Here is a 26816-nt window from a genome sequence, read left to right on the forward strand (position 1 = left end):
CACAACCGGCACAGCCACACCTGTTTTTCTCTTCCTAAGCCTAACCTTAACCCTCAAAGCCTATAGGTCATTCAATTAAAGTTAAAAGCTAAAGCTGCCCTTTTTTTCATGTTTGATATGAGAAGTAAGTATTCTAAAACAATATTTTAAAATAGAAACAATTCTGACTTAAACTTGGAAATTCATAATTACTATTTTTGGCTACTTTATTTCCTAAAGGAACTGTAACTGTACTACTTCCTTCCTCACACATTTAGTATAGATATATACACTTATGCCAGCATTTATTAGAACAAATTACCTGTGGTTGGAACTGAGGAACAGGTGGCCCTTGCATTCCTTGTGATTGCTCATCCATTGTCTGAAGCAACAGGAACTTAAGAACTCTGCAAAAACGTAAAGTTAAGTTTAAATAATGTAATTATTACCAAGTGTTGCTCATCATATGCCTGATGCATGCATTCAAATATTAGAGATTTACCTACTGCTTCAAAAAGTATCCATTAAGATATCCCATACTCTTATATCTGCCGTTTGCTATATATCCAAGTTCCATTTAACTAACACGAATGTTCAGTCCCAACTAATTCCACTTCTCCAAAGCAGCATTATGTGCTTAGAAAATCCTATTTTGTGAGATGAAGTTCTCTCTTCTCCATTATGCCTTATAGATCAGAGGCTTCCTTTACCCTCCCCAATATGAGAAGGTAATTACCACGGTAGGTTCCTATAATCATGGTCAGTGTTTCTCATCCATAAAATGCACCTCACCTTCATAATCTAAAGACGTTAGTACTTTTGTTCTGTACATCCAACTATAATGCCTACTGTGACTTTTACGTTTGAACTTAAAAGGCCAGTCCTCACATGAGGGTGTTTACTCTTTTATGCATACTTCACTTGTAATCACAAAACAGACATGCACTAATTCAGTAAACTTAGGCTGAAGACCAATTATACGCCAAGTGCCACACAAGGCTCGAGAACTGAACTACAAACAAGACACAGGCGTTGCCCCTGTCCAGAAGCTACTTTCCCACCGATTCTACACAATGCCAAGTACTTCTAGGTTCTTTGTAAGCCTTATTTTATACCTAAAATCTTGTGGTTCAAAAAACCAGGGTCCATTCAAATGGCATTAACAGATGGAGAAACTAAAACACATCTTTACTTCATCATACTCTTCAAAAAGCAATAAAAATATTCTAGACATGGGTCATTTGTATTGCAAATACTTTCTTCCATCCTGTGACTTGTCTTTTTAAAACCTTCCCAATAGCATCTTTCAATTAACTGATGAATAGAAATTCATACATTTAATATGGCCTAATTAATCAATCTTTTCCTTTATGATTAATGCTTTTGTGTACTATTTAAGAATTATTTCCCTACTCTAAGTTTTCACACATTATCTTCTAATGTAAGCTTTATTGTTTACCTTTTGTATTTAGATCTGCAACAGACCTGGAATTAAATTTTCGTATGACATAGGTAAAGCCAATATTCAGTTTGTTTTTCCATATGGATATGCAATGGACTTCAAATCATATATGTAAAAATTATCCTTTACCCCACACCCCACTACACTGCTGCTATGTCATCCTTGTCATGTATCAAATGACTGCATATATATATGCAATATATATATATATGTATATATATATGTACACACACACACACAATTAGTGTAGCTTTATTATAAAGTCTTGATATATGCTTAATCTCATATCTAATTTTAATATAAATTTTACAATCAGCCTGTTTCTATTTTTTTTTTTAAAAAAAAAGCCTGTTGGGATTACATCAACTCTATAGATCAATTTGGGGAGAACTGACATTTTAATAATATTGTGTCTTCAAATCCATGAACATAGGATATCTCATTTATTTTAGGTTTAATTTCTTTCAATAATGGTTTTCAGTTTCAACATACTGGTCTTTCACATCTTTTTCCAGGTTATTTCCTAAGTATTTTATATTGTTTGATACTTTTGTAAGTGGTGAGTTTTTTAATTTCGATTTTCTAATAGTGTACAGAAATACAGTTGATTTCTGTATATTGACCCTTTATCTTGCAAACCTACTAAACTCACTTATTAGTTCAAATAGCTTTTTTGTAGATTCTCGCCGTATTGCAATGGCTAGAAATGCCAGTACAATAAACAGAAGTAGAGAGTAGACATCCTTTTCTTGTTCCTATCTTACGAGAAAAGCATTCAGTCTTTCACCATTAAGCATAATGGAAGGTGTACATTTTTCATAGATGCCCTAATTTATCAGGTTGAGACAGTGTCCTTCTATTCTTACTTTGCTGAAAGATTTTATAAATAGATGTTAGGTCTTTTTCAAATGCTTTTTCTGCATACAGATGATTATAAACTTTTTCAGTTTGTTAAAATGTTAAATTATGGTGATTCATTTTTTCATGTTAAGCCAGTATTCATTTCTGGGACGAACCCCACTTGTTCATGATATATAATCATATTTATATATTGTTGGATTCGATTTTACTTAGTATTGGATTTGAGGAGGGGAGGAGAGGGAAGGAGAAAGAGAATCTTAGTAATGAATTAGAATGCCTTTCCCTGCAAAAACCAAATCATTAAAATCAGCATTTCACATCTAGTGTCCCACAGACAGTTTCACACGACACTCCATGAAAAAAAGCGTGTCCTGGTCAAAGCCCTCTGTGAAATACTACTTGCTGTATGGAACATTCCTAGAGAATCATAATAAATATTAGCATACTAAAGGACACAAGCAGGCCTGCAGTAAAAAAAAAAAAAAAAAAACTTCACTTATATTTAACTTATTTAATCACAAAATGCTTTCTTTCTGTAACGTTTTTTTAATATCCCACAGCTTGACTCATCCTAAGAACACACTTTGAGAAATTCTGTGCTAGATCATAATAAAGTGGGTTTCATCATACCTACTAATGTGTAACAATAGCCAAGCAAATAAAATTATGAAGGAAAGAAGCCAAAGTGAAAAAAAACCCATGAAACTCAAAGAAACCTTAGAAGTGATTTAATCTAACAACTGCATAACAGGGAAATCACTTGTACAGTATCCCAGAGGTCAAAGAGCCTCCGCTCGGAAAACAAAAGTCTGTATGAAATTCTCATACTGCATGTAAGCTTAATAAGTACAATGAATAAAAAGCAACAAAATTTTCTTTGCATAATATCTACCATGGTTCCATGTGTCACTGGATTCTTAATGCTATTACAGGATAAGAATATGTCAATGTTTATATACTGATTTAATATCAGATTTATCATATTTTCAAAGGCCAATATATTTCTATTTTATCTTTTTCCACTAATCTCCTCATAATAAAATAAAAACAGATTTTAATATGTTAAATATGTATTCAGTCTTCTAGATTATAAAGTCCATGTTGCAGGAACCTATCTGTGTCATCCACAGCTGTATCCCTAGTGCTCAAGTCAATGCTTGGCACAAAACAGGTGCTGAATGAATATTATTTAATGAATTAATGCATCTATGTCTGTCATAAAAACATCAAATAATTATTGCTACAATTAAATAAGTCTAAAGTCAATGATGAGAAAAATTATGATCAAATTCAACAAATTTGGCAATCTATCTTCAATCGAAAAAGGCTGCCTATGGGGGCCGGCCCAGTGGTGTAGTGGTTAAGTTCGGCACACTCCACTTCGGCAGCTCGAGGTTCACAGGTTCAGATCCTGGGCGTGGACCTACACCACTCGTCAGCCACGCTGTGGTGGTGACCCACATATAAAGTGGAGGAAGACCGGCACAGATGTGAGGTCAGGGCTAGGCTTCCTCAAGCAAAAAAAACAGGAAGATTGGCAACAGATGTTAGCTCAGAGCTAATCTTCATCCAAAAAAAGAAAGGGTGCCCAAAGAAGGTGCTGCCTGAACTGAGTTTTAAATAATGAACAGGAGACCTTAACAAGGCTCAGATGAGCCAAGGGAGAGAGAAATTCAGGGAAGAGGAAAGAACACATCAAAAAATACCCAAATGTAGAACACAACATCTTCTAAGTAGTTTCAAATTAAAGTTGGCAGGTGGTGGGAGATAGGTGGTGGGGATTTAGCAGCAGCAGGTTAAGCTAACAATGTGGAAGGGTGTCAGTTCATGAAAAAAACTTTTATGATATTTACTTTACTCAGTTGGTATCAGAGAGCTAATGTTGGGTTTCAAGCAGCTAAGAGAGAGAAGTTCACTATTTCTGAAAGACAATACTTCTTGCCATGTGACAGATAGAGGGTTCACAACCACAAGCAAGACCAGTTAAGAAGTTACTACAACAGTCCAGACAAGACATGATAAGGGCCCTCACCAAGGTCTTCTGACTGGATCTCAACTAGCTTTCAACACACTATCTCACTTCCCTGAAATGCTCTGTGATCCCACATTCTCCTGGTTTTTCTCCCACATTTCTAAGTTCCTTTTTCTATCTAACCTGTATGTTGGAATGCTCTAAGACTTGAATCTTCTTTTTTTTTTTTAAACCTACAGTCTCTCAAGTCATCCTATCCAGTCCCACGGCTTTGAATACCATCCATATATGATTACTCTGAAATGAGTATCTCTACCACAGGCATCTGTTCTGAGCTCTGAGCTACAACACCAATATCCAACTGTCCAGCTGATATCTCCACCTTAAATAGAGGATTCCATCTCCCATCCCTCTAAGGAAAAAATAAAAAACCTTCTCCTCTAATCTTCTCTTAAACTTCTTAACTTTCTAAATTTCTCTTAAAATTCTTAAACTTTTGGGTTTCTGGACCTCTTTATCCAAGGACCCTAAAGACCTTTTGTTCATGTGGGCCATATCTATCAATATTTCCCATATTAGAAATTAAAACTGAGAAATGTTTAAAATGCATACTAATTCATTTACAAAAAAACAGCAATAAACCCATTACATGTTTATACATAACATATTTTTATGAAAAATAGCTACATTTTCAAAAACTTACGAGAGGCATTGTTTTACATTTTGCAAATTTCTTTAATGTCTCTCTTCAGAGAAGTAGCTTCTACATTCAATCTGTTGAGATGTGTTATTTTGGCTGAAGTATATTTAAAAAAGAAATCTAGTCTTACACAAATACATAGTTGAAAAACACAGTAGTATTTTAATATCCATTGTGGATACCACTGTGGATAGTCTTCTTTGATACAACACCCAACTTGACAGGTGGCAGATTCTTAAAGGTTAACTACAATGTGGCCTCTAATCTTATCAATGAACTTTCATACTCTGTTGTTAAAATCCAGTGGTCTCTCTTGCCCTTTGAATAGATCTTTTGCTCATGCATGATTTTGTAACATCATGGACTGGTCATCTGGAACATTTTAGTTCAATGAGTTACTCAGATCGTCCAAATGTTGACCATTTCGTTATACAATATTAAAAAAACACATTCATTAATACTACCACTAATGTCATCAGAAAAGTCTTTAAATAGCAGAAAGATGTCAAGGCCATAGTGATGAAAACAATTTTTCCAAACTTCTAATTTTCACCTTAAAAGTGCAAGTTTTATCATTAGTAACAAATAATGTCAGTTGTTTTCCTTTAGACGACAGACACTTTACTTTCAAGAAAAGGTCTACACAACATCCACGTCTGAACAACCACAGTTTGTCTGTCAGCCATTCTTTCAAGTAAAAACAGTACTCCATGAAAGAGCTCCTCAGCTTGCTCTTCCAAGACCTGCATGAATGCTGTTCCCCGAGACAGTTCTGATTTGCCGCAGCGGTACTTGAAGCACACTTCCCTTCTCATCACACGTATTACAAGACATGTACTCACAGGTCGAGGTGTGATGAAAATGATACTCTTTAACTGCTTCACCAAGGACATTTTTAAGTGAAACTCACGTTTTTTTTTACTACAATTACATAACAAGCAAAGACTATAAAGACTAGTATAGTTTGGTGTCACTGCCTTGACTCAAGCTAAGGCATGAGTGGTGTTACAAACAGTAACGTCTCGGTATTATTATAAAATCCATGTGCTCTTGCAGAGCACGTGGAAGAGTCTCAAGGACCCCCCATCCCCAGAAATCTACAAGCCACACTTTCAGAAGAGCTGGTCTAGTCAAAAGCCTAAAATTCATCCTTGATTCCTCCCTTCTCCTCACCTTCCTGCTCCCCATATCCAACACATCAGTAAGTGCCATTTGTTCTACTTCCAAAATGTATCTCAAATTTGTCATGTTCCTCTGTCACCACTAATACCACCCTATGAGGTACCACTGTGTCTCCACCAGGGACTACTATAATAGCCTAGTAACCGGCCTCTCTTTTTCCACCATTCTTTTCACAGCCATATTTTAAAAACATAAATCAACTCATGACATTCCCATTGCGCTTAGACTAAAATCCCAAGTCTTTGCCAAATACTGTAGGGCCCTGTAAATAATCTCCTGCCTACCTCTCCCACATTAGCTCATCCCAGTCCCTCTCACTGACGACCTTCCATCAACACTGAACCTCCTTCTGTTCTTGAAACCTGTTAAGTCTTTCCTGGCATCAGGGCTTTTGTACTTGCGGTCCTCTAGGCCCAGAATCCCTGAAGGGCTGGCTCAAAAACAACCTCTCCAAAGTGGCACCTCCCCCTCTTTTATCTTTCACATCATCACTCTTCTGTTTCTACCGAGCAATGACCACAATTTGTAATTATTGTTTTTATTTTTTCACTTTTTTATTATCTCCCTCCTCCACTATAATGCAAGTGACATGAAGGCAGGGACGTGTCATCTTGTTCCCTGCTGCATTCCCCAGCAAGTTCCTGTCACGAAACGGGCCCCGCAATCAATATTTGATGAATGAATGGAAAATGAATGGAAACGAGGAAGAGAGGACAGACTTGAGAGTTGCTTATGTTTAGACTTTATGGATTTGTGACTGATAGATAAGGTTGGTGACAGAAAAGAAAGTTATAGATGACTCCAAATGTTATCTTTAGCTTGGGAGACACAGTACACGGTGGTAGCACCATCCAAACTAGGTAACAGAGGAGAAATCAGAATGGGGGTAGTGTTAGGAAGGGCAGGGTACAGGGTGAGAATGATACAGGAAAACCTCACTGGGAATTATTAAGAGAAAGACCATATATATGAGGTTTATAAAAGCCAAATTCTGCCAAGTAGAATCTTCAGGGCAGGGGAGCTCAATATATTGTCTTGTAATTGTCATACCAATTAGTTTTTTATTAGCTAAAGCTTTTCAATGTGTTTGAAAACAGTTCTTCTCTTAAGCACATTACCTAAAATCTTTCAAATACTACAAATATTTTCCAATATATCCACAAACTCAGTACACATTAAAGTAAAACAATCTTCCCCTATTCTTTTGTGTAGTCACATATTTAACAGAAAATAAAACTACAAAATCAGGGATTTGAATTTCAGATATAAAAGCTAACTCAATGACAAAACTACTTGTAAGAAATTGTGCCTGTCAGTGGACTAAATTTCATAATTCATATGACCCTGGTAAGAAAAGTCATGACTCTAGTAAAAAAAATTATTAAATAAAACATAATATACTGTATATATTGTAAATAATATAGTCCTCAGTGATACCATATAAGAAAACCATCTTAATTTAAACACTGAAATGGTGCATAACAACACTATTCCCTAAAGGAAAATAATACCTTTCCTAGTTCCCATATTTTAATAAATTTATAAAGCCTTGATAATTATAAGCCAATTGAATCATGCTAATCATGTGTATATTTTTTTCTGAATATTATTTGAATTGAATAACCATAATTAATGAATTCACCTTAGCCAAAATCTTCATCAAAATGAGGAACTTTCTTCTATGTCTATAGACATCCTCAATAAATTTCACCTTTAAAAATTTAATATTCTTCGCAGAAATTGACTTAAACCAACACATATTTCAAAACACTAACTTGATTCTTTGTCGATTATAAAATACAGTACTAAAACTTATGTAATAGAATAAAAAAAGATGAGGCTTTAATATATATTTTTAAGACAATCATTTGGTGTATTTTATTTGTGATCATGATTTGTGGGGTTTTGTTTTTTTTTTTTTTTTTTTTGGTGAGGAAGATTAGCCCTGAGCTAACATCTGTTGCCAATCCTCCTCTTTTTGCTGAGGAAGATTGGCCCTGGGCTAACATCTATGCCCATCTTCCTCTACTTTATACGTGGGATACTGCCACAGCATGGCTTGATAAGCAGTGCGTAGGTCCACGCCCAGGATCCGAACATGCAAACCCCAGGCAGCCGAAGCAGAGAGCACAAACTTACCACCATGCCACCAGGCCAGCCCATGTGATCATGATTTTTATCAAAAAAAATTATAACTAGTTACTAGATGGATAAAAAATTTAAATTATAGTTAATATTAAGGTGCTTAGGTAAAGAAAAATATTTCTTTCATTCTACAACAAAAATTACTCGACAATAAAGACATAAAGACCAGTCAATCTTGCAATCTTTCAAATTCAACTTCTAACAATTTAGAGCTTAAAGTAAATCCAATTTGACTAACAAAGGGTATGTACAGATTCTATTCAGCAAAAAAGACTTTCTGTTTCCAAACATACATTTTGATAATTCCATCATGCTATCCATTTTCTCTACAACTATTCTTGACACAGTACGAAATCTTAAATATGAAACTACGTACATACCAATCTGAAAAGAGATTTCATATATCCAGTTTTAGAAGTTTTTCTTTTCTTGACTTTTTAGAATTCTAAAGAGTTGAATGAAGTATACTAACCCAAACTTACTTAAATTTCCTTTTCTTAAAATGAAGTTTCCCTTCAATCATCAAGGTTATTCATAAAATCTCAAGTTTCCTTCTAGTTATATGTAACATTTAAATACTCTATAAGGGCCGGCCTTGTGGCTTAGCGGTTAAGTGGGCGCGCTCCGCTGCTGGCGGCCCAGGTTCGGATCCCGGGCGTGCACCGACGCACCACTTCTCCAGCCGTGCTGAGGCCGCGTCCCACATAGAGAAACTAGAAGGATGTGCAACTATGACATACAACTATCTACTGGGGCTTTGGGGGGCAAAATAAATAAAGTTTAAAAATAAATAAATAAATACGCTATAAGAAAATAAGATATATTTCATTAACCAAAACAGCAATAACTTATGAATAACAATAAAGAGGATCAATCCTATTAAAACAGCAATACTACCCTCATCCAAAAGAAAAGTCACTAGCTTACCTATATGTATAAGTGACACCTAAAAAGTGAAAGGGTGGGTCAGGCCCGGTGGCGTAGCAGTTAAGTTCGAGCACTTCTCTTCGGTGGCCTGGGGTTCACAGGTTCGGGTCCTGGGCATGGATCTACGAACCACTCACCACACCATGCTGAGGTGGCGTCCCACATAGAGCAACTGGAAGGATGTACAACCATGACATACAACTATCTACTGGGGCTTCGGGGAGAAAAAAGGGAAAAAGGAGGAATATTGGTGACAGATATTAGCTCAGGGCCAATCCTCCTCAAAAAAAAAAGAAGTGCACTTATAAAAAAAAAAAAAAAAGTGAAAGGGTACCGTGGAAATTTTAGGGTGAGTGATACGTGGCAGAGTCTAAATGCTCAACTCCAAAATTAAATATTTATCTTGGCCCCAAAGTCACCATTCAGCAGGAATATTCCTGACCTCACCCCCCTGTCTCCACTTAACTGACTGAGTCATCCAGTCATTCCCATCATCAAGCAAGTGACATTTCCGTATTGACAACACAAAGAAAATTAAGTGGAAGTACTCAGTGTCGATAGTTCATTCACACATTTCTGTGTCACCATGAGTACGTTTTTAAGAGCAATACAATAACTACCAGAACTTTGAAAAGAATGATGAAGATTTCTTCGGCATCACAATCTCAACAATTATAGTTGAAAACATTAAACTAACCTAGCACCGATCTTGGCTTCTAAATGCCATTCTCCAAGTAAAGGAGTCAGGGTGCTTCGGAGAAATGGTTGATTCCAGGCCTGGGACTGGGAAAGTACAAGCTGAGCCTGAAACATCTTGTGCCAGAAAATATAGTGTTCAAAGAACAGTGCGGACAGGTCACAAGGACATAGAAGCCAGCCTGACCAGGTTCCCACTGGCCACAGCTGGAACAATCTGAGAACAAAGGATTATAGTCTACTGAATAAAATAAGAACCCATGAGTCCATAAAGATATAAACTGATAAATAGTGGAAAAGGGGGAAGCTATTCCTTACAAGACAGTGTCACCTAATAAAGAAAGAATAACGGAATTAAAAAAATCACTATTTGCCAGTCATCGGGGAAATAACTGATTCAGGCAAGAGTCATCAATGGATGCTAAACTAGTGGAACAAGTTATTTACAGTGTCTCAAAATATCTCCCCCCCAAGACACAAAAATACTTATTAATTAAAAAAGGATGAAGAATAATGTTACAGAAAAGAACCTGGCAGACATCACCTTAGCTGATCAAAGTTAACAGCACTAGAAATGGGACATATAGACACGTGGCTCCAAATATGACACACTTAAAGAAAACGTAACTCCTGTGATATTCCTGCCCAAAAACCAAACCAGAAATTTAAACACGAGGAAATACCAAATAAATCTAAATTAGGGACACCTATAAAATAACTGGACTGTACTCCTCGAAACTGTCAACGTCTTAAAAAGGTAAAGAAATACTGAAGAACTGCTCCAGACTAAAAGAGGCTGAAGAGACACAACAAGTGGATGTGAGACACAATCCAGGATTTTCTTTTCCTATAAAGAACATTATTGGGACAATCTGAATGAATGACGAAATCTGAATAAGGTCTGTATATTAGCAGTAATATTGTAACAATGTCAATTTCCTGATTTTTATAATTGTACTGTGGTTATGTAAGAGAATATCTTTGTTTTTAGAAAACGCACAATGAGGTACTTAGGGGTAGCAAGGACATCATGCCTACAACTAACCTCAAAGGCTTCATTTTATATATTTTTTACGTTGTTATATACACGATAAAACAAATGTGGCAAAATCTTAACATTGGGGTAATCTGAGTGAAGATTATATATGGAAATTCTTTGTTCTATTCTTATAATGTCTCTGTAAATCTGAAATTATGTCAAAATTAAAAGTTTACAAAATAAACTGAAAGATACAACATGAAAAAGGACAATATACTATATCAGTATCAACAAAGAAACAGATGCACACCCTTGTGACAAAACTTTGCATTTCTTTCAATTAGAACTATTACTACCAGAAGATATGTTATTTAAAAAACTCTTCAGTCACTACTATAATTCAATAATCTATTATTTCTCAACTTTGGAAACTCATTCTTTCTATAAGCTTGTGCTAAAATAGTCTCAAAGTATTATTTATATGAGCTTTCGTACAAAAAAGTTCCTATAAATACTAAATACCTCAAAATAATGAAAAATAAGTACACGTGTGCAGACACAGGGCAAATCAGAACGGCTCACTTTCAGAATGGCACACGATCTGAGGAAGAGGTAAAACTACATAATCTGTGAAGCAAAATCTGTGGGAGAGAGCTGTGTATGGGATTGTCACATTTCCTTCTTTTATGACAATAACCAACCATATTGTTCCTTATCTAATACATACTTTAATATTGATAAAGACTCTGGAAGCTAGTTCCTGCTACTCATTACAAAAAATTTTTTTAAGTATTCTCAACAAAGAAACAAGTTAAAAATGACAATCCCAGGATAAAATAATGAAATCACAGCGCTGGAAAAGAGGTAGTAGAACACTGAATTCTAGCTTAAATCTTGCCCACAGCTTCCTCCATAAAGCAGAATGTTCTGTCTTAACTTTGTTAATAGTCTAAGAGGCACAAAGAACTGTACATTAGAAATAAACGTAAAACACGCTGAATATCACTGATGAAGAAATCCAAATTTAAGCAACAATGAAATAGTATACAATTGATAGCCTATCAAAATGACACATAGTTAAAAATTGTATATAATGCTTACCCGAGTGTAATAAGCTTTCTAGAAAGCCATATGACAATAAACATTAAGAATGTTTCATATGTTTTTACTCAGTACTCTTAATCCCACCACTCTCTCCTGAAGGAATAAATCAGTGACTGAATTTTGGATTACATACAAGAATGTATATCAGAGAAGCATTTCTCATAAAGGAAAACTGGAAACAATACAAGGGTCCAACAACATGAAAATGGCTAAATAAATTACAGTAAATACAGAAAACGAAACACTAGACTGATAAAACGTTTATTAAAATTTTTAATGATAATTAAAGATGTACTCAGTATAGTATGAAGTGAAAAAGTAAGACTCAGAGAGAAATTTCCATGTTATATGTACTCAAAGGTTCTAATTCTTATCATTATCAATTAGTTAATTGTGTCGTTATTTGCTTAAACTATCTTGCCAAAATATAAGCCAAATGACGGTAGGAAATTGCTTTTTATATATCACTGTACCCCCACAATGCGTGGCACAGAGGTAAACATATAGCAAATATATATTTGCCTGTAATTCTAATACGAATTCATCATATATGAAATCATAAACAGCAACCTGCATAATAAAATGTATAAAATTATCTTAGTGTTTTTAAGAAAAGCACACTTGTATATGTGTATGGGTATGAAAAAGGGTACAGGCAACATTTGCTTCCAAAATGGCAAAATGGTAATTCAGACCAACCCTCCCTCTCTGAGGAAAATTAGTTGCAAAAACAAATATTTTTTAATCTGTTTTAACGCATCATAGAGCTACAAAAATAGTAAAGAATTAAAGGACCCGTATCTGAGGGATGAAGGAAACCAGAAGTGAGGCCAACATCTGAGCGTTTTGTCCCACTAACTGTTGTACTGACTGTGGAGGGGCGGTGGTGATGCCGAGAGGCTGTACAGCATTTCTTCAGCCTCTTGGGACTGCAGAAACAGAAACTGTGGTCCATGGCTCAACAAGCAGCTGTGGTGGACACCCCCACAATTTGGTTTGGGACCTTCAAAGCCTTAATCCTGGTAGACAAACCCTCTCATCACTAAATCATCTGAAATCCTGAAACTGCACTGAGGTTGTCTCTGATAGCTACTACCCCCAGGCACCTGGCAGAAACAAATGAAAACACACTCTGAAGGCAGGTAAACTCTTAGGCTTCAAATTACTTCTATAAACAATTCTGCACATATAGTATCCACACATAATAAAAAATAACCAGGCACCCTAGCAAATAAAACCACAGGAACAAAAATCAGCAGAGAGAACAGGCAGATGAAAAACACCTGAGAGAGAAGGCTGACGACGTAGGAAAGAACAATAAAGGCAACAGAGCAAATTTAAATATATATTATCTGCATGACACACTAGATAAAAGTGATTGTAGAGTTAAAAATGAATCTAGAATTGTAAACACGAAAATCGATATATAAACAGAAGGGGTATAAATGGAGTGAAAAGTGTTCTAAGGTTCCTATTAGAATGCCTGGGAAAGGGAAAAGTACAAATTAGCATTATCTTTACATTATTTTTATGGTCTACATATCTTTTTAAAAGTTTATTTTAGCACTTCCTTTTATTACGGTATAATTTATATACAGTAAAATTGCCATCTTTCATGTGCAATTTCTGCAACTTTTGACAAATGTAGTCATGGAACTATCACCAGAATCAAGATTAGAACAGTCCCATCAGCTCATACAGTTCCCCCCGTGTCCCTTTATAATCAAATCGTCCCCCAATTCCTGGCAACCAGGGATCTGTATTCTGTCCCCATAGTTTTGCCTTTTCTAGGATCTCATATAAATGGATACCATACAGAACACAGCCTTTTGAGTATGACTTCTTTCATTTAGCACAGTGCACTGGAGATTCACCTAGGTTGCTGCATGCAGTTTGTTCATTTTATGGCTGAGTAGTACTCCACTGTGTGGATGTACCACAGTTTGTTTATCCATTCTCCAAATGAGGTCCATTTGCATTGTTGCCAGTTTTGGACAATTACAAAGAAAGCCACTATAAACATCTGCATATAGGTTCACATATAAGTTTTCATTTCACGTGGGTAAATATCTAGGAATGGGACTGCTGGGTAATACTAGATTGTAATAAGTTTAGGATGCATGTAAAATACAAAGTCTTTATTTGTATGACAAGAAATTAGAAAATGAAAGTCCCTCAAGTCATCCTGCACCACACAGGCCACCTTGTGTCTCAGTGATGTTCTCCTCACTCACTCCTTTCTTGCTTACTACTCTAACAAGATCATCACAAAGCCTGCATCTCATATTTGCCTACTGGATTTCTATTTCCCTCAAGTCATCAAGTGAGGAGGAAGGAAATGAGAGAGAGGATTTCTAATAAAAATTATGGTAAATTGAGAAATGTAATGAACCCTCAATTTTGTGAAAAAGTAGACATTACCTTCCCTTGACTATTCAATGAATTAAAATAGGTCTAAAATAAAATAGCTAATTGCATGCTGAAAGAATATAAACGCCATATTTTCACTGGAAAATTAAGCCCATTATGAGGACAGTTGTTTATGAATTCCTACTTCCTATTCCTATAAAATGCATATGGCTGTTACCTAGTCAGTAGGAATGGAATATTGAAAAAAGTAGAACACAGATAGCCAGAGAAATATTTAAACTGTTAAATACACGCTTTTTTGATATGGGATAATTTATTTGGAAATTTTTTTCAAGACACTCAAATAGGAAAAGTTCATAGCACCTGGCAAACATCTTTTTCTTTGAACTAAATCTTGCCAGAGCTGTTGCTATACTTCAGATAAGTTCTCTAAAACATCTGAAAGAAGGTGTCTACATTAGAATGCAGATAAGTGTCCAGTGAAATATCACTGTAAATTTGTTTTACATTAAAGCATCACTGAAAAGTAACAAAATAAAGGTTAAGATAAGCAGGACTAATGTTTTTAATATGGTTCTTGTTGACACCTGCTAGTCCCATTTTATCTTCCTCCTTAATGTGCATTATGTTAAGAGTCTTAGATACAAAGGCTTGTGGCACACAAAACAGAATCCTTGGATTAATCAAGGGACCACCAACCCAAAAACTAAATGAGCATACATCGGTCGACTCCTCACTTCCCACATCCACTGACTTCCTGAAACCAGTGTTGTGGCTTTACCGTAACTCACTTCCCAATGAATCTAATTAATACAAACTCTCTGTTACCTAACATGTTGATTCTGCCTTATTATTTAATTCTGAGACTTCATTCTGAGACTAAAGTTATATTTTTTAACTTAGTTTAAACTGCAAAAGTCAGTAGGTCATGTTATTATAACTCAAAAATGTCAAACAATGGGTGTATTTAAAAATATTATAAAGGGTTTGTTTGGTTTGTTTTAGCAGATTCAAAATCATTTATACTTGTAAAATAAGATAATAATATATGGCCCTTACTAAGTCCTCAAAATTTTACTCTCCTCCCTCCCTCCTCCTCTCCCCTAATACGGAAGTGGCACTTCCCTCTTCCTAGAAACTTTGGTGTTTCATATTCCTAACACACACAAAAAAAACCAAACATCTAAGGAAAAAAATGCCATAGTAAGCTGCCTTTTTACTTACTTGTTACTTGCTATTACTCTTTCCTCTAGTTTAGCAAACCTAATAAGAAACAGACCCCATACACCACTATTAAATAGGCGACAGGATGAACTCAAATCCAAGACTGCCCCTGAGGATACATACAAGAAAGCCAAAAAAGGTATGTGGTGTAGGTTGTAAATGCTTCTTCTTCATTTCTTAATTACGCATTAATATGTTTCTCCCATAGCAAACAGTCTTTTAAATCTAAATAAGAGTTATTTTCTAATATGTCATTTTGAACAAAATGAATCCTGAGCGCATCCTGTGAATCAGTAGTTCTCAGCCCTGGTTAGCTATCAGGATCAACTGTAGGGCTTTTTTTTATTTACTTTTTTAAATATAGCTGCTGGGGCCCCCACATTCCCACCCCCGATTCTGACTGGACAGGTCTGGAGTGGGACCTACATTTCTCCACTAAAAAACAAACAAACAAAAAGGTACACAAATGATGACGACGCACCGCCAGGTTTGAGAACCACACAGCACTTGAATTCAACAGGGATGGGTTGTGTCTATTTTCAGTGAGGCTCTTGTGTCCAGGAGCATCGCTGCCGCTGGAAGTGATGAGCATTTTGGCAACAGATGCCAAAACTGTGCCTTGCATTTGGCTCCACTAACAGAGCTGTTTTAGATTCCGGCAGAGAACATGAGAAAGGCAGCTCATGCTTAACTTCTTTCTGAGTCTAAACTGGGTCCAAACAGAAATAAGCAATGGGGTTTACATTAGTGGACTTAGTGGGGGCAGGGGCGGGGGGAGGAGCTGCAGCAGCTCTGGACTATCCCAAAGGGATTTCTGTTGTTGTTAATAGTTATTATTATCTGTTATCATATTTTTTTTAAAAAGAAGGAAAATTGAGAAGGCACATAAACATCTCTCAGGCACCCACAGAAGTCTCTCCTATCTCCCCCTCCTTTTTTAAAACAAATCTCAAGTCATCAGTTAGTTTCAAATTCATGTATAATCTGATTTACTCCCCAGATTGCAATGTTTGGAATAGTTATTTCAGGCAATATCTACAAGCGAAATATCTGAGTTTCATTTTTAAAATAATACATAGGTCTAAGCTACTGAACTTTAAAAAAAACAAAAATCAAGCATCTTAATATCTGCAAGCTTAGAACACACGTGCCAAATATCGTTACAGCACAGCAAAAAAGAAGTGTTAAAGACATGCTCTCATCTTTAGAGTTCTCTATCGTATCATCTAAATACAAAGACTACTACTTTCCTGAAAAGGATCTGTGAGAAAAAAAAACTATACAAGAAACCAGGGAGGAAGGAAGAAAGGAAGGAAGGAAACTAACACTGGATGAATTCCACCTCTGTCACTTTCCAGGTCACATGAGGATGAGGCCAACACCCCTGTTCCGAGCTCTCACTATTAGCAGCCCCTGCTGTGGCAAGGGGTGGGGTTCATTCTATTATTTCTATTCCTCCTGCCATAGTACTTCACTGATTATTAAGTGTTTTCATATACATGATGTTACTCACTCCTCACAATCCCCGCTCTGTGAACAGAGGTTTATCCTCCAAAAGCCAGAAAGACTGAGAAAGTCAAGAACAGAATCCTCTTCCCTTCTTTGGTAGAGCAATGTCCGGACCCATAGATAGAAACGCCTGCTTCTCCTGGGCATTAAAGCAACAGAGCTCTCAAGTGTTTGTCTAACTTCTGAGACTCTTCCATGAGTGTGAGGATAAAGCCCCCTCCTGGAACCTGGGGGTGTAACTAGAAGCAAGTCCACGTAAGTGAGAAAATCATTCTAAGCCTACTTTTTCTTTTATTCTCCTCTTCAGTGTACAACAGTTTTCCCCCAAAAATCTTCAAGTGTAACTGAAGCCCCAGGAAGATGGTTTCAAGCACTGGATTTGAGAGGTGCAGCCCTGAGTGGACAGACACTGTGGTAATCTGACCTTCCATATCAAATCGAAGCATTTCAGAATCTGAAAGGATGTGATGAAGCATCTATTTCAACTCCCTTCAATTTTATATAATCATTCCAATCACAAAGAGTAACAGACTTTAGGAATTATTGGCAAGGGGGAGAAATGGTTATAAATGCTGTGTGAGAATTCATGAAAACTTCATATTAAATATTTTATTTTATTCTAAAAGCACTTGTGATTCAAATGTGTCAATTCTGGCCTTTAAAAAAAAGAAGTGGCAGGAAGACTTTTTCCCCAAAATTTTTGTTTCTGTTTTTCTCTTGAACCTTCCATCCCTGAGCCGAGAGTCATCTTGGGTACCGGGAGAGTCAGGAAGGCACAGCACCAGCCCAGCCACGGCAGTGACGTGTGCTCAGCCTATGCAGTGGAAAAGGAAGGAAGAACCTGGAAGCTGAACGCCGCCTGCCTGCGAGGCTGTGCACGCAGCACTACAGCGGGGCTACAGACATCTGCTTCCAACCCAAAAATAACACCTTCCAGAGTAATGAGTTTCCACACTGCGGATTACGGCAAGTTACTCAATGATTGACAGGGGATTGCTATAAGTGACGTGGGCGCCAAACCAGCCCTCTCCAGTCCTCCTTGCGAACAAAGACTGGGTCACATTTTTTCATGTTTCTGACAACACCTACGACAGCACTGAGACTTTAATATGATGATTGATGCCTGTGAACATTTACGTCTAAGCCAGTGTAACTAATGTGGAACTCTGGTGCTTGCTGAGGCCACGTCTGAGTTATTTCTGGTTTGGAAACAGACGTAGCTCAAGTACCTCTGACTTTTTAGGTGCAGCCAAAAAGAGTCAGCAGACTGGATGCCCTGAGATGAATGACTGTAATAAACTATCCTCAGACGTGAAACTTTAGCTTGGTGCTAAATCCAAACTACAGTGATCTTGGTGATTGCCACACAGTTTATTAAAAGCCTTTGCTCAACAAAGGGCTCCCCAACTCTGAGTGTATCTCTCAAACCACTCTCAATATGTTACATTTTGAAAATAAAGCCTAAATGTGACCTTCAAGTGTCTCTTGTTTATGGTCACTTTGTGGGAAGACGCATCTCCCACCACTTCCTTACTGCCTCCTCAACCCTTATACACCTCTGGTACAGAAACCCTCAGTGTCTCTCAAGGTCACCTTTGTTTTCCCAATAGACTATCAACAGGGTGAGGTTCCAGAGAGAGAAGAAAATAGCAGAAAAGCAATTTTAAAAATCAAGTAAGGACAACAGGAGACAAGTGAGAGAAGACACATTTTTTTCAGCCATAGCCAGTTCTTTAGAATATTAATAATGGAGTCTATGAAAAGAACTGAATCACTGAGTTTGATAATCTAAAGCAGAGATCAGCAAACTTTTTCTTTGGGCCAGGTGGTAAACATTTTAAGCTTCATAGGCCACACAGTCTCTGTTGCCACCACTCAACTCTATAATGGCAAAGCAGCCAAAGACAATATATAAAGGAAGAGGAGTGGATGTGTCCCAAAAAAACTTTACTTACAAAAACAGTCAGAGGCCACATCTGGCCTACAAGACATAGTTTGCCAACCCTTGATCTGAAGCAATATTTGTCACATTTTGGCCCAGTGAAAATCTGGGACCTGAGAAACATTTTATGGGCCTTTGTTATCTGAAACCCTCTCTACTGAACTCAGAGCTTGCCCATTTCTACTATATACTCCTGGTTTTTCAAATGCAATTAATAAAATGAGTCAATAAAATAAAACGGAATAAAGATCTATTAAATTTATACTAAAATAAGGCTGAAATATTTTGTGGCTATCCTAACTACTTTATAAATTAAGATATGACCTATGGAATAAATTCTGGTGAGACTCATTAATCTACTTCTGTTATGCTCTCCTCATCATAAGACACACAAATACAACACTCTCTCCCCTAAAAAGTCCACCAATTAATGACATTACATACAATAAAACATACTCCACGCATCAGATACCACAAGAATCACTATCTAAAATTCTATGGATCTCAACAACTCAACATGAGTAAGTACAAAATGGAGGGAAGGCACCCAGTAAGTCTCATATCACAAATGATCCAAGAAACCAAAGAGAAAGCAGTTACTAACAGGGCAAAAAACAAAGCAGAGAGTCTGGCAGACTCATGGCGCTGGGGAGACGAAACTGGAGGACAGGAAGCGCCAGGCATTCACTCAAGACCCCTGAAGACAGGCCCATGCCCACCAGAAAAAAACACATCCTTTCTGGAGATGGTGACACCATTCAGAGCCTCTACAAGTCTTCATACACAATATCTGATATGCAATAAAACATCACCAGGGTAGCCAAGAAATCAGCCATATGACGTAAAAGGCAGGGAGCGGGAAAGTGGACAATAAAAACAGTCTCATAGGTGAACTAGATTTTAGAATCATCACAGACAAATTTTAAAATAATTATGATCAGTACATTCTATAAATTAGTTGAAAATAAGGAGAACTTCATCAGGAAACTGAAATCTATAAAAAGAAACAAATGTCCTGCCCACGAAGTGATAAAAGTCCTAATGGAACGTGGGCTCTAACAGGTCAAAGATGTGCTGAAGTCTCTAGGGTGTTCTCTAAAAGAACAGCGAGAGAATAAACCACCAGCAGGGCAATGGGGCAGGGGTGGAACAACAACAACAACAACAACAGAACGATCAACAAAGACAAGAAAGGAGGCAAAATAGGAACAAAGAACAGTTGGAATAATAGAAAATGACAGGCTTAAATTCAAATATATCAGCAATGACATTAAATGTAAATGAACTATAAGCTCCAACTATAAGACAAAAATTATCTGACCAGATTTTTAAAAATTCTAAATTGCTTGTAAGACATGTCTTACATAGTAGAACACAAAAAGACTTTTTAAAAGAATGAAAGATACTATGTGAACACTGGCCAAAAGAAGGCTGGTCTAACTATATTTACCCTAGACAAAGCAGCTTTAAGACAAAAAGCATTATTAAAAATTGGAGGAATACTTCATAAAAAAAAAGGTACAATTCAACAAGATACAACAATCCCTCATTTGAACAACACAGCCTGAATCTATAAAGCAAAAACTGATAAAACTAAAAAAAGGACAATTCCACAATCAAAAGTGGTTAAGTTTTAAAACATCTCTCTCAGCAGCGAATAGAACAAGCAGACGAAACAAACCAGTATATACAAAAAGGTGTTGAACCACACAATTAACTAATTAATAGTATTAAGTACATACACCGGAAAGGAAGAAAGTCTGAAAATCAACATCTAAGCCACGCAGAGGATACTATGGCGCACCCTCCAGGCGGCCCCTCAGGACTGGGGCAATCGGTCCCCAAGCTTCAGGGAGCGATGGCTGCTGAGGGCTCCACCTGAGTCCCTCTCTAGGCAGCTGCATCCAGTGACTGGTCAACGTGAGGGTACAAAGGTAGAGACCGCTTCCACCAATCTGGGACAATCCTCAAGGGCTATTCCAGCGCCCGAATGTTCCCATGGGATTACTGAAGCCTTTGCTGATACTACAATGCAATTCAGCTTCTCCTGCCCAGTCTTGCTTCCCTCCCAGGTGTTTCTCCCAAAAGCATTACACAAAAAAAGGCCATGCATGCAGATCTCCATCTCAGAGTCTGTTTCTTGGAGAATTCAGCCAAGACAGTTGCTAACAGGAATGGTCCAGACAGCCGACTCGAAGATGGGATTGTGCAGCTGGATCATAGGTGGAAGGCGAGTATGGATAGCCTCTTACATGAGTAACAGTGCAATTGTCAAAACTTGCACTAGGCTTGAAGCGGAACGGGTACCAGTTGAAGGAAATTTATTCGCAGGTGAAATAATCTCACACATCTGAGAGGCGAGAGGAAGTAGTAATTACAGGGACTATGAATAAGCTGTTCTGAGGCTGTCAATGAATAGGGGGGAAATAAAAAACTGAGAATGATTTGACATCACATGTGAAAACTAAGAAGGCTTATTTCATCTTCTGCAGTCAGAGAGCAGAAAAGGCTGAGGATTGGGCCCCAGAGCTAACTATCAGGGCAGCAGATCACCAAAGAAAAATGGACCACTCAACCCTGTTAAGACCGCTATTCCAGGTCAGGATCCTGACTGGGAAGAACTGGGACCCTGAGACTTAGGGTAGAGACATTTGGGTCAATAGGCTTGAAAACCCGGAAACTCCAGATCACCATTAACCCTCTAGGCCCACTTCAGAAGTGGCCCACTCCTCCCTGTTAAATGCTGGACTCCTCCCTCACCTGAAAACAATCCAGAAGCTTCCTTCTGTAGGACAAGCAAGCCCCCATCAGGATCTACTCCCACCTCCCCTTGAGGCCACCAGACCAATAACCAGGATCAAGAGAAGGGAGTAACCACCGGAATCGAGCACAAGGATGGCTTCTACTGTCCTGGTAACGTTCTATATCTTCACCTGGGTGGTGGTCACAGGGGTGTGCTCACTTTGTAAAAATTTATTGAACTGTACGCTTAAATAGACTGTACTATTCTCTGTTGCACGTCAATAAAAAGGCTTTTTAAAAAAAAAAGTAATTATATTTAATTTACGTTTTTGAAGAAAAGTGCTTTATTAAGAAACTCACACAGATCTTTATAGTAATAATATCCTGTAATACTGCTATTCAAATATTTCTATCTTTGTCACTATATCTACATAGTAAGGCAGACACCATACTAACTAAAAACTATTCTTTTAGAAACGTTAATTGCCAAAAGAACAATAAAACCAATACTATATATTAAGTGACAAAATGACAAATATAATCAAATTGTAGAAATTTCTATTTATGCTTGCATAATAAATCAAGATACTTAATCACCGCATAGAGAGAAACAAAAGTAGAGAGTATTTATAGGTTCCTAAGTGCCAGGCACTGGGCTACTTGCCTTACAGGCATTACTCATGTAATTCTCATAATAATCTTCGTGTATTAATTCTGAACAAATGTATCTGTCAGGCATTGTTCTAGACGCTAGGGACTCAGTAGTACACAAGAAGTCCAGGTCTCTCCCCCGTGGTTCTAGTACTGGGCCCCAGACGAAACAGGCTTACGCAGGATGCCCACGGCACCCGTGGTCAGCGAGGCAGACACTGCAGGCTGACCAACCCCATGTCCACTCTGAACCGCTCCCTTGCCTGCCTCGACCACAGGCAAGAAAAGTGTGTTTGTACATCTACAAAACTAACTGAAAAATATGAAAGAAAAAGGAGCCAAAAATAGGCAGGAAATTTTTGAAAAACACCACCAAGGTAAAGAGTCTTTCCCAAACAGATAGCGAGGCTTCCTGAAAGTGCAACTGAAGCAGGAAAAAAACAAGACCAACGGAACAGAAAAAGAGCCTAGAACACAACTACTCATGTGTGAAAACCTTACATATGACAGAACAGGCAGCACAGACAAGTGCCAGTCCAGACTATTCAACAAGGGCATCAGGACAACCGGTCACCAATAATATTAAATAAATGCCTACATGCGTGCATGCATGCGTGCATGTGTAAGTCAGGGAGTACCACCATAAAAAACTGCAAGATTCAATTACGTCTGTTCATCAAAAGAGACAACTGAAAGAGTGCCAAGAGAAGTCAGACACCAGGAAAAACAACACTCGTGATACACACAACAACTCAGTTACTACCTAGGATCTGTGGAGATTCAGTAAATAAAAGATTACCCAAGATTTAAAAAATCGGCAAAGGCATGAACAGGTAATTTTCTGAAGAGCATTTGAAAAAATACTCAATCTCAGTACAAATCAGGGATATGCAAATTAAACTAACAATAGGACACCATATCATACCCATCAGACAGGCTAAAAACTTTAAATTCTGGCAAAATAAAACCACGATATGGAGTAACTGGAACTTTCATAGACCACAGGCGGGAATATTTGGAGGGCAATGTCCCTCTGTCCTCGCAATTCCCCTCCTGGGTATGTATTCTAAAGAAACTCAGATATGTGTGCAAAAGACACTCAAGAATGCTCGGGGCAGCATCGTTTATGACAGCACACGCTGGAAAGAGCAGATATGTGTGCAAAAGACACTCAAGAATGCTCGGGGCAGCATCGTTTATGACAGCACACGCTGGAAAGAGCATTTCACGTCCTCCAGGCCCCCAGGGGTAATGACAGCCCAGGACCACTTCACGTGTTGGTTTCACAGTTTGAGGGTCGCTAATCCACTGAGTTAAAATAAAAGTGATCTGTAAACTTAAATGTTGATCTCTGTTACCACTTGTTTTAAGACACTTTAAAAACATGAAAATGATACTATGAGATACAAAGTAAATAATAAGCAGAGGCACCAAACAAAATACTACCCTTTGGCTGTTTAATAGAACACACAGCAAAATCCTTCTACTGATTTAGAAAAGTCAAGATTCTAACAAATTCCACTTGTTGGAAGTAAAGCAAAATAAAAATTACCATCCTTTTCTTCTTGGGCCAATCTGCTAATAAATGGTGGAAATAAAAAACAAAGAAAACAATTATTTCCTAGAAATATTTGTTATTAATATAAAATACCTAAAGTATTATAGGAATAGGCATTTTTCAAATAACATACATGTAATAGTATAGTAATATATCACATTTGAGTTCTGCTTTCAGTTAATAAAGTCCTTTTGTAATCTGTCATTGAGTCATCCTGACACTCCACCCTACTCCGAGCCAGAATGAGTCCTTAGCTCTTTCAACCAGAAAGATGCAAATATCTACTTTTTCTCTTGTATGCTTTAAATATAACTAATCAAATTATAAGCTGTTTGTTCATACAAACAAATCCCAAAATATTTCTAGGAAAAAATACTAATACTATAATTCCAATAATAATTATTTAGAAAAACTGTATTCCATTCCAAAAACTGTATGTATTCCATAAAACAGCATACTCAATAAATATTCACTTTGTTAAAGCTTAAGTCATCTAAAAGCATTAAAGGAAAATAATGGCATAAAAACTCCACCACTCTGCCAGTTTGAATCGGGATGCCTGTTTTGTGAGAAAATCTCGGGGTACAGATTTAGGAAGACAGAGGCATGTTGAAATTTAGAGGAGTCTGGGAGAGTCTGTTACGTTTGTTGCAACTCACTGAAAACCGGCAACGTGTTCCCTGACCACTACCCTAAAATGGACTAAATTACAGGTTTTCACAGTGGATTTTTATGGCAACCGTGATAGTATTAGGGAGGAAAACTATTTCTGCATATTTTTTTATACATCTTCAGGAAAAGGAAACTTAATTGAAGTAATATTTTCATCAGACCATTTTCACCTGTTTCCTTTGTTTCAAGTATAAGACAATCACTTTGGGAAATAATATGACTAAGAGTACAGAAAGAATTTCTCATGGAATTTGGAATGGTTAATTTTGTGTGTCAACTTGACTGGGTCATGGGGTGGCCAGATACTTGTCAAACATTATTTCTGAGTGTGTCTGTGAGGGTGTTTCCAGATGAGATTAGCACTGGAATCAGTAGGCTGAGCAAAGCAGATTGCCCTCCCAATGTGGGTGGGCCTCATCCAATCCACTGAGGCCTGAAGAGAACAAAAAGGGGAAGGGAGAATTCACCCTCTCTGACTGACAGCTTGAACTGGGACACTGGTCTTCTCCTGCCCCCGGACTAGGACTTACAGCACTGGCGCTCCTGGTTCTCAGGTCTTTGGACTCAAACTGGAACTACACCACCAAGTCTCCAGTGTGCAGATGGCAGGACTCTCCAGCCTCCATAATCACGTGAGCAACTTCCTTATAATAAACCTGTGTACGTATGGATGGATATACAGCTAGGTGCACAGGTTAAGGCAACCACATATATAGAGGTGTGTGTGTGTGTGTGTGTGTGTGTGTGTGTGTGTGTGTGTGTGTGTCCTATTGGTTCTGTTTTTCCAGAGAACCCTACTACAGGGTTGTATTCTTAAATTAATATATTTGTTTATATAGCAATACAAATCAAATAATTAAGCAAACACAAATCAATGATCCCCCTGCTCTTTTTTTATCATTGAAACCTAAAACTTAACTTAAAAGTTAAGTTTAACTTTTAAATCAATTAGTATACAAACTCTTTATTCATTCTAACAACTTCTTAGATAAAATGCTGTTTGAGTAGTTACATTTTATAATTTTTACGTTCATCATCTGAGCTTAGTAGCTATTGTGAGTATAATACTAAAAATAATGCAGCCCCACAAGGAATGAATAAAATAACTTTAAGTTGTTGGTCCCAAAAGAATAAATATTTTGAAAACATGTTTTGAAATGTAAAATTTGCCTTCATCTTAAAAGCCCTTAACATTAATCTGAGTATTTAAGGTGGCCTGTAAGTGGGACATGAGATATTTTTTCCCAGCCTGAAAATCAGTATACAAATTGTTCCCTGGAAAGAATTTTCACCCAGGAGTTATAAAAACCAAAAGAAAGATTAATAATGGAAAGTCTGACCTCACATCAGCCCAACTGCTAGGATACTGTCCTCAGGACGATCCTACAACTGTCCATCCTACTCGGAGCCAGAATGAGTCCTTAGCTCTTTCAACCTGAAAGATGCAAATATCTACTTTTTCTCTCAATTGTGCTTTAAATATAACTAATCAAATTATAAAATGTTTGTTCATACAATCGGGGACATATTACATCATAATTAACTAGAAATAACATAATTTTAAATGTCTGTTTCAAATGACATTCTTTTTCATTCTCTTTTCCTAGATGACACTATAACCAGTAAAATCTTAATTCAGACTTACATTCAAAATATGTAATAAGCCACATATAAACTGGACTAAATTTTAACACTGATATATTTCCTAAGCAAACTGTTAACTTAGTATTTTGAAGGAAGCCTCAAGAGAGTAATAAACTTACTGAAATATCCATTGGCATACAAACATTATTCATAACCTACAAATCATTATTTTCTAGTCACTCAAGCATACTTGGTTCAGGGCAGTAAAAAGAAATCATGGGAGTCAACAGACATGGGTCCAAGGTCTGGTTCCTCCACTTATACATATAAATAACCTGCCATGTGTCACAACCTCTCTGAGCATAAGTTTTCTTCTTTTATAAAATGGAGATGATGACACTCTCCTGACCTACTTCACAGAGTGGTCAGGATGACTCAATGACATGTTACAAAAGGACTTTATTAACTCTGAAAGCAGAACTCAAATGTAATATATTACTATACTACTACATGTATGTTATTTGAAAAATGCCTATTCCTATAATACTTTAGGTTAG

General features: G+C 37.1%; 1 protein-coding gene across 2 annotated transcripts in view; it reads right to left on the minus strand.

Moving 5' to 3' along the window:
- NEK7 (NIMA related kinase 7) overlaps nt 1-26816 on the minus strand; it is a 147756-nt gene that overhangs the window by 87219 nt on the left and 33721 nt on the right. For both annotated transcript variants that reach the window (XM_087424342.1, XM_087424341.1), the window contains exon 2: nt 302-386. In XM_087424342.1, the coding sequence (XP_087280468.1) occupies nt 302-358 (57 nt within the window). In that variant the 5' untranslated portion in view covers nt 359-386. The remainder of the gene's footprint in view (nt 1-301; nt 387-26816) is intronic.

The sequence above is a fragment of the Ceratotherium simum genome, chromosome 36 (assembly GCF_057802395.1).
Source record: "Ceratotherium simum simum isolate JZ-2026a chromosome 36, ASM5780239v1, whole genome shotgun sequence".
Lineage (NCBI taxonomy): Eukaryota > Metazoa > Chordata > Mammalia > Perissodactyla > Rhinocerotidae > Ceratotherium > Ceratotherium simum.